The sequence below is a fragment of the Setaria viridis genome, chromosome 3 (genome assembly GCF_005286985.2).
Source record: "Setaria viridis chromosome 3, Setaria_viridis_v4.0, whole genome shotgun sequence".
Taxonomy (NCBI): domain Eukaryota; kingdom Viridiplantae; phylum Streptophyta; class Magnoliopsida; order Poales; family Poaceae; genus Setaria; species Setaria viridis.
In genome coordinates, this window is record NC_048265.2 from 29,751,830 (window position 1) to 29,761,511 (window position 9,682).

Consider the following 9,682-nt stretch of genomic DNA (forward strand, 5'->3'; position numbering starts at 1 on the left):
GACACCTGAACAAATTCTTAAAGATGATCTTGCTAGAGATGCTAAAACTGCTAAACAACTTGAACCATCGACATCTATTAATTCTGAAATCAAGTTGAATGCTCCTGTTTTGCTTGCCACACGTGCTGATTTTGATGAGTTACGCGATGCTCCTTTGCCATGCTATGCCCTTATATGCTCTAGTGTGCTCGTTTCACTTGATGATGCACCATCTTTGGATATTCCCCCTGCGGTTGCTAACATTTTGCAGGAGTACGCTGATGTCTTTCCAAAAGATTTGCCACCGGGGCTTCCACCACTTTGTAGCATTGAGCACCAGATCGACCTCATTCCCGGCGCACAGCTTCCGAACCGCGCACCGTACCGTACAAATCCGGATGAGACGAAGGAAATCCAGCGCCAGGTACAGGCGTTGCTTGACAAGGGTTATATTCGTGAGTCTCTTAGCCCTTGCTCCGTTCCCGTGTTACTTGTTCCAAAGAAAGATGGCTCATGGCGTATGTGTGTAGACTGTCGTGCTATTAATAACATTACCATTCGCTACCGATACCCTATACCACGCCTTGATGATATGCTAGATGAGCTTAGTGGTGCCATTATTTTCACTAAGATTGATTTGCGTAGTGGCTACCATTAGATTCGCATGAAATTAGGTGATGAATGGAAAACGGCTTTTAAAATAAAATTTGGGTTATATGAATGGTTGGTTATACCGTTTGGTTTGACAAATGCTCCCAGCACATTTATGCGTTTGATGAATGAAGTTCTGAGGCCTTCATAGGATTGTTTGTAGTTGTCTATTTTGATGATATCCTCATTTACAGCAAGTCTATGGAAGAGCATTTAGAACATTTGCGTGCTGTTTTTGATGCGTTGCGTGCGGCCCATTTATTTGCTAACCTCGAAAAATGCATGTTTTGCACACAACGTGTCTCGTTTCTTAGCTATGTTGTTACTCCACAGGGCATTGAGGTGGATAGCAGCAAGATTGATGCCATTCGGGATGGCCTACACCGACGACGGTCACACAAATTCAAAGCTTTCTTGGCCTTGCAGGTTTCTACCGCCGGTTTGTTCGTGATTTTAGCTCCATTGCAGCGCCTCTACATGAGCTTACAAAGAAGGATGTTCCCTTTGCTTGGAGTGATTCGCAAGAGGTTGCGTTCAACACCTTGAAAGATAAGTTAACCAATGCTCCTCTCTTGCAGTTGCCTGATTTTACTAAAGTGTTTGAGCTTGAATGCGATGCTAGCGGTATTGGGCTAGGTGCTGTTTTGTTACAAGAAGGAAAACCGGTTGCTTACTTTAGCGAGAAATTAAGTGGTGCTAGCTTGAATTATTCTACTTATGATAAGGAGCTTTATGCTTTAGTGCGCACTTTGTATACTTGGCAGCACTACCTTTAGCATCGCGAGTTTATAATTCATTCTGATCATGAGGCTTTAAAATATATTCGTACCCAAACAAACATGAACCGTCATCATGCTAAATGGGTAGAATTCATTGAGTCTTTCCCTTACATTATTAAACACAAGAGCGGGAAGGAAAATGTCATTGCTGATGCTTTGTCTCGTCGCTATACCATGCTGTCACAGTTAGATTTTAAAATCTTTGGCTTGCAAACTGTGAAGGATCAATATGTGCATGATGCTGATTTTAAAGATGCTTTCGCCCACTGTATTCATGGCAAACCATGGGGCAAATTTCACATACAGGACGGGTTCCTGTTTCGCGCTAACAAGCTGTGTGTTCCAGCTAGCTCGGTTCGTCGTTTGTTGTTACACGAAGCGCATGGAGGCGGTCTCATGGGGCACTTTGACGTCTACAAGACGCATGAAGTGCTGGCTGCCCACTTCTTTTGGCCTCGGATGCGCGCTGATGTTGAGCGCCTTGTTGCACGCTGCACTACTTGCCAGAAAGCTAAGTCACGATTGAACAACCATGGTTTGTACATGCCTTTGCCTATTCCTACTTCCCCTTGGCTTGATCTTTCTATGCACTTTATTTTGGGATTGCCTAGAACTAAGAAGGGGAGGGACAGTATTTTTATGGTTGTTGATCGTTTCTCCAAAATGGCTCATTTTATACCTTGTCATAAGACTGATGATGCTAGCAATGTTGCTGAATTGTTCTTTCGCGAGATTATTCATTTGCATGGTATTCCAAATACAATAGTCTCTGATCGTGATGCTAAGTTTCTCAGTCATTTTTGGAGATCACTGTGGAATAAAATGGGAACTAAATTGCTGTTTAGCACCACTTGTCACCCTCAGACTGATGGGCAAACTGAGGTGGTTAATCGAACCTTGTCCACTATGCTTAGGGCTGTTTTAGATAAACACTTGAAACGTTGGGAAGATTGCTTGCCTCATGTTGAGTTTGCTTATAATCATGCAACGCATTCTTCTACAAAGATGTGTCCTTTTCAAGTTGTTTATGGTTATATTCCTCGGGCGCCTATTGATTTGTTTGCACTTGCTGCCGAGGACACCCCACACATAGATGCCGCTGCACATGTTGATCAAATGATTAGCTTGCATGAGCAAACTAAACAAAACATTGCTGCTGCTAATGCTAAATATCAGGTTGCGGGTAGTAAAGGGAGAAAACATGTTACTTTTGCACCGAGTGATCTGGTTTGGTTGCATTTGAGGAAGGATCGTTTTCCTACCTTACGTCGTTCTAAATTGATGCCACGTGCTGCTGGTCCTTTTAAAGTGCTAACCAAGATTAATGATAATGCTTATATCCTTGACCTGCCTGCGGAGTTTGGTGTTTCCACGAGTTTTAATGTTGCAGATTTGAAACCGTATGTGGGCGAAGATGAGGAGTTGCCGTCGAGGACGACTTCAGTTCAAGAAGGGGAGGATGATGAGGACACCACGAGTACATCTACACCAGCAGCACCTCAGGCGCCTCCAGTTGCTCCTCCACCTCAGGCGCCTACAGTTGCTCATCCAGTTGGGCCAATCACTCGAGCCCGTGCGAGAGAATTAAACTTCATCATGCTGTTAAGGAACGAAGGCCCATCGGAATAAGAAGATGGCCCAACAGGGCAGCCCAGGTGGGGCACCTAGGGTTGGGCACGCGTGACCCCTTCGGACTCCAGGGGCTGCGTCCCCTTTATTTAGTCCGAGTCCTTTTTGTTTACGACTGGAGTTTGTTTTACATCTAGCTTTAGCTACTCTTGAACACGCGCAAATACGCGCTGTCCTTGTGTGATTCAGAACTCCACCTTCGAGTGATATTTAGATTGCTCGCCTCTTTTTCTTGTTCGTTCTTCGATTGCGGACAGGAATTGATCTTCGTGATCAGGCTGATCTCGCACCGGCGAGGTTGGTAACCATCGGGAGTTGGTTCAGCGATTGCATTGGCGCTTCGGGTTCGCTCGTCGTAGTCGGATCGTGAGGGTCTACTTCCACCAAGTCGAATTTATCTCCACTCACCGAAAGATCGGGCACTCCGACTCTATCACCATTAGTAGTCAAACTTCTTTTGTCAGTCAACTTATTAGTCAACTTATTACCAGATTAAAATATTTCCTTGTCTCTAATGTGCAAAATCAGGCGCATTGTCCTCATAGAAATTAAAACTAAATTCAGAACAAAGTGTTTTAGATGCATATGAAGAAAATGGCAAGCTTATTTCAAAGGTATGGGCCAAAAACCTTCATAACAATCCATGCTTGCCTTCTCACAAGGACCAAAGGGTGGATTCGCATTTGCCTAGAATCTATTTGGTGAACAGTTAGACATAGTTCTAGCTCTAAGACAATACATGTCATCTAAGATATACCATTAAAGCTAATTTCTCCAATGGACTGTCTCCAACATTGTCTCCTTTTGCTTTTAATTAATGACTGCATGTGTATACAAGATGGAGCATGTGTATAGAAGATAGTGAAGAGTCGGAAAAGAGTTAGTAGCAGATGATTAAGTTGACTCTTGTGCCCTCGTTTTCTGAGCGAGACTAGCAGGGAAATAACAGATAGCTTGGATGTTTCCCCCCTTTCTCTTTCCTCCACATACACACAATGTCATGTACATGCTAATAGACAGCTGAGTTGGCATTGTTGGAGGCCTAATTCTACATGGGAAACCAGAACACAGAATGTACCAAAACTACACTACGGTTTTGGCCATATATTGAGTACAAGAGAACAATACATTTTAGTAAATATGCAATAGAATTGCCAATCAAAAGCAAAATTACCTTTACCTAGTATATACTGTTTACAAACCTCAGGTCGTGCATAATCTCAATATTTTCCCAGTACTAGAAAAAAATTGACCACCTCATAGCTTAGGTTTAGACAGGCAATTATGAAAGTTAAATTAGAATTGCCAAGTATTCGTAGTTTATAATTTTAGATTTTCCTAAGGTTATAGTCCACTTTACTCCCTTGTAGTATTCCAGAGTCCAATTAACCACCTAAAGTTTGATTTGGTTGAATAACTCCCCACGTTCCTTAAAACAGATTATTTTTCACCTTTTGTTGCCCATAATTCCTGGTTATGCCTACATGGGAAAAAAAAAGCTAAAAACCAGTTTTGCTGTTTGGGATGGCCACATGGACTCACCATGTGGACACACGAACTTTGAATTGCGCGTGGCGGCATATGATGCCCACAAGAATCCCTTTTGGAAGTAGCTAAGGAAACCAACACTCCCGTGCAGAGGAAACTAAGCAATCCAGTGTGTCCTCATGCTGAGCAGCAATGACAGCACCTGGACAGCAACGATGGATGCACAGGCTAAACCACATTATCAATTCAGGGTATTGGCAACAAAATGCAACTAAACTAAACTCAATTTGGTTCAGCTAGTTTATTTCACTTCCATATTTTCAAAAAAGTTGAAACAGTGTTCTACACCAACAAAGTAAAGCACACATAAACAAAAAGCTCATTTGGTAATATACTTGAATGTGAAATTCAATGTAGCACCATTCAATGGCTCATCTTGAGTCTTGAGTACGCACACAACTTGTGTATGAAATAAAGTTTTTCACTCAACTAATCCAAAGCCAATTCAGTATGCACCTGAGGGCTAACTATGAAACTCCCTACTGCCTTTATCTTTTTTTGTCTCAGATAAAACACTATGACAAATTTAGCTATGGGAAATCACGAACGCATCTCATTTAAAGAAAATGTGCTTCTAATTTAGTTCTCAGCATTTTTCTAATCAACTGCAATGCACCCCCACCTTCTTCCAAAAACATGACCAGAAGTTAGCATTCAGTAAAGGATAAGAGCACCCTAGGCGGTCCTAGACTCAAAACCCACCCGGGTTAGTACTTGGGAGGTTGAATAGCCTCTCTGTCAGCACCAGGGCAGTGCCCTGTTCCCAACATACTAAAAACTTAACCAACTGAAAATTTAAAGGCACAAGAACCATGCAATTTTTATTGTGTTAAAATGGGAGGTTTATCCAATCTCTTCATTTCACACTTCGAAATAGAGTATAATGCCAATAGATAAGCATGAATTATCATCTACTTCCAAAACATCACAAAAAGAACAGGAGTGCCTCACTGACCTGACCACACAGGTTTTAAAATTTAAGTGTAGAAGAGTATGGTTCTATCCCACAGATTGTCAACTAGAAATCATTTTAAGCATTGATCCCATTTTATTTATTAAAGTTGGTCTACTCAAAAACCCAACAAAAAAGCCCAAAATAAGAAATTCCAGCCCTTTTCAGCATTGATCCCATTTGATTTATTGAAGTTGGCCTACTTAGAAACCCAACAAAAAAGGCCAAAGTAAGAAATTCCAGCCCATATTTCTCACGCTCTCCTAAAGATAACTGGTTACTTAAAGCAATGACTACCGCAGATTAACAAACCAGTAATGAATTCGACCAGTGTAAGCCCAGATTTGTCCCCTCAACTTTGCCCCTCGAGTGCTTCGTTCTCAGTCATAAAGGTCTGTGTATCACATCTGGACCCAAGGGGCAAAGCATTACATCTTGAGAGTAGCTCTTAACCAATGACAAGATTTTAGCTTATTGCCACCCCTGCATCTGTGAAAGCACAATCAGGCCAGCCCCCTCTAATAATTGGCCCAAGCTCCGCCACTGTCTCGACCTAAACCATAATTGCCTAGTTCCGAATATTGTCTAGCGGGCTTGATATTTTTATCGTCATTGAGCATGGAAAAAATAACATTTTGGTTCTTCCTGAACAAGATGACGTTATATTCAATGAAAATCTCACTAAATCATGAAGATTATATATTTATTAATCTAAATAACAAAGCATGAATGATAGTTGGAGTAATTGTTTACTCTATAGGTCACGACATCAAAGAGCCTTTTTTCTGTGATCAAGTACATCCAATTTGCACAACAGGTCATGGGCTAAATTCTTGCATAATTATATGATCACCTTTGTTAAAAAGTGGTCGACTTGACACATTTCACAATGATGCAGCTATGCATTTATCTCAAACGCATATTGTGCAACAGTACTATGATATAATGTATGTAGCTATCCTTCTGTCAATCAAATCTACACATCTAAACAAAGTGACTGAGATTCAAAGCTCACTAGTGAGCAAAGCCAAAATCAAAACTCAAAACTACAAGTTACTGTGACAGGCCAATTAGGCCCACCCAATTATCACCAGGGGAGGGGTGTGAAGGCAGCATGCCACCTAATCACACCACCAGCTCCCCAATCACCTTGCCACCCAAGTCAGATCATCATCAATTAGGAAGTTCATCCCATGCAAGTTAGGAAAGATCGGATCATTCCTATAAGAATTCATCTATCATTTACTAAGGGTCAAGTCACCTTCCTCTATATAAAGACTGGGGATCTATCTTGGTTGATTAAGCAGAAGTTAGGTCTAAACCAGTTCTGTTTTCTAGCTTTCAGCCTCCTCCCTCCTTAGTCCCCAGCGTAGCTGCAGTGCCCACCTCCACGGGCACTGCCCACCTCCTCCCTCCCCAACAAATCACGCCCATAATAGTATCAAAATGGTCAATGGCAATTATGTGTAAGACACAAACTGGGCAAAAGGAGAAGATAGACATGCCACCACAAAGCAGGTAAATTAATTGGAACCCAGTTGGTTAACTGGTATAGCAATGAAATTACCTGATGCTTCTTTGTTAAGAACATGTCAGTGTAGAACAGTATGCTTTGCAGGGAAAGGGTGTATGTGGCATAAAAAATGGTGATTCGTTTTGTCCTTTTGGGTTAAAGCCGCTCATTAGTTCTTCCGTTTCCAACAGCTTTAAAAAAGTTCTGGTCTGCAATAATCCAGAAGATAAAGGATACAGTGCATTGGGGCTGTAGGACAAATTATCCAGAAGATCAGTCTTTTACATTACCAGAATACCAGTTTCTCTACAATTTCTATGGAAAGGGTAGCCCATTCCCAAAAAAATTACAAGCAGTATTGCAAAATTTTCATTCTGAATAGTTAAATCTTTTGTCGGGACATTTTGTCTTTGATTAAAATATGCTTCACAGTGCAAAATAATGCGTTGCAATTTAAAAAATCAAAACACTATTCACATGGTAACAAAAGGTTAGCAGCATACTTTCATTTCAACTGAGTCTTTAAGAGTCAGGACCAAATGCTATTTGATTCAAATATTTCCAACTTAAGGAAGCAAGACGTACCACAATCAATTGCCAAAGAGTAAGTTCATGACGCCCCTGAACAAATGCCCGCGCTTTACTGTGCCACTGCGCACCGCCTCCTCGTCTGCCACGAAGCCCTTTCCCTTCATCGTCTCCAGCAGCACTTTCCCCTCCTCCACCTTCTCCGCCCTCACGTACGCCTCGAACGCGGCGATATACGTCGCCACATTCGGCCGCATCCCTCGGTCCAGCATCTCCACCAGGTACCTCCCGGCCTCTGAGCACCGGTCGCTGGCCGAGAGCCCCCTGACGAGCACGGCCAGCGTGTATGCGTTGGGCTTGACGCCCGACGCGAGCATGCGGTCGTAGGTGCGCACGGCGTCGCGCCAGTGCGCGGGGCCGGCGTTGACGTAGGCCTCGAGAACGGCGGTATGGGCGACGACGTCGGGCATGGCGCCCTTGTCCTTGATGACAGCGAAGAGCGCGAGAGCCTCGTGGGTGAGCCCGTCCTTGGACAATCCGTCGAACATCTTGATGGCGTAGTCGGTGAGGCCCTCGGTGCGCATCCGGTGGAAGATCTCCTGTAGGTTGGTGGGGTCCGACGGATCGGCGAGGGTGGGCTTCTTGCTAAAGGGGTCGTAGGGGGGAGGCAGCTCGGAGATCTTTGCCGTGGACGGCGGTAGAGGTGTCGTGTGGTTGTCGGCATCGTCGTCGGACCAGTCGAAGGCGACGGGTGAATTAGTATTGGGGCTGCGGTGAGGTGATGGGGAAGCGGTGGAGGAGAGGAGCCGGCTGGTATTTGATACGGAGGAGGGGAAGGACGGACGGAATAGGCGGCGAGCGGCCGCGGCGGCGGTGGCCATCGGGAGGGTGGAGGAGAGAGGGCCTAGAAGCAGTATTGTGCTGTAGTGCTCTACCTTGTTTGTTCAAAGCAAGCCTTCTACTCACGGGTAGGAGGTAATTGGTGAGTGCGAAAAAATATTGGATGAAAGAGGTTTTTTAAAAGGCTTTTCTTGGTGCGTTCACTACTCGAAACGGGTCCTTCCTCTGGAGGACCGAAGAACCAAAAGAGATGCCCCTTTCGGGGCGCATTCCGATTTCGCAAAATTACATTATTTGTTTAGTGGGAATGGGAGTTTTAGTAGGATCAGGAATGTAAGTTTAAAAGGCAACTTGTACCAATAACTTTTTGAGGGAGGGGTGGGAATTTATTTTAAGGGCTTGTTTGGTTGGAGGTAATTGATGGGAGGGAATAGGAGTTTAGATGGAAGATATTAAAATTCAATTGTTTGTTCGGTGAGCACGGGAGAATGGGATAAAAAATGGAAGTTCAGAGGGGCAACTCTCACTGATCACTTCCTAGAGGGAGGGGTGGAATTTGTTTTAAGTGGAAGATAAATGTATCTGCACCGTTTATCATGATTTAAGCTATAATTTCCCACCTCTAAACCCTCGTACCAGTCACTTAAAAAAATAAATAAGGTAATGATACTAAAAACTATTTTTCCAAGTAAACTAATTCTCATTCCTCTTTCTGTACGCCTCTTTCTGTTAGTTATCATTGGTAGTTTAAATCTGATTTATTAATTGGTAGTTTAAATCTGATTTATTAATTGGTAGTTTAAATCTGATTTATTAATTGGTTGTTTAAAGGCCGTTTAAAGGTGTGTGGCGATGCTGCTGAGGCGCTTGCCACATGGAGGAGGCTCTTGCCGTTTAAACAAAGGAGACGCATGATTTGGTGGCCGGGGTCTGGGGTGCCGATGTTCCGCTGGAACGAGTGGCGGTGGTGTAGTGTTGGAAAAATGGCCGTAACAGTGCATTGCATTCAATAGTCTGGTACTGCTAGTTTGAATTGGTGCAAGCCAACTTAAATAGGAAAGCACTCCCACTTCTTTGAATACGTAACTGAAGGAGAGAATATGACTTGGGTTACACAACGTGCACGTATTCACGCTCTCTTCACATAACCAACCACGTGACTTGTAAATTGTGACTTGTGACGCAGCGTGCAACTAAAGGGCCGGAAAGGCGATCAGAGGGGGGTGAATGGGAGCCGATTCAAATTTTCTCCAAGAACTTCAG

General features: G+C 43.4%; 1 protein-coding gene across 2 annotated transcripts; it reads right to left on the reverse strand.

Moving 5' to 3' along the window:
* Positions 1–2,118: 2,118 nt before the first annotated feature.
* LOC117846881 (uncharacterized) lies at positions 2,119–8,569 on the reverse strand. 2 transcript variants are annotated; one of them, XM_034727991.2, is made up of 2 exons: positions 7,637–8,569; positions 2,119–2,508 (listed from the first exon to the last, which is right to left on the reverse strand). In XM_034727991.2, the coding sequence occupies exon 1, from the start codon at positions 8,458–8,460 to the stop codon at positions 7,642–7,644; it is 819 nt and encodes a 272-aa protein (XP_034583882.1). In that variant the 5' UTR covers positions 8,461–8,569; the 3' UTR covers positions 2,119–2,508; positions 7,637–7,641. The 2 variants fall into 2 exon arrangements, with proteins under 2 accessions (XP_034583882.1, XP_034583878.1); XM_034727987.2 differs by lacking the exon at positions 2,119–2,508 and adding an exon at positions 7,077–7,260.
* Between the last annotated feature and the right edge of the window lie 1,113 nt (positions 8,570–9,682).

Bases quoted from the DNA above. Each gene is read 5' to 3' on its own strand.
- LOC117846881 (XM_034727991.2), bottom strand. From the start codon at position 8,460: ATGGCCACCGCCGCCGCGGCCGCTCGCCGCCTATTCCGTCCGTCCTTC.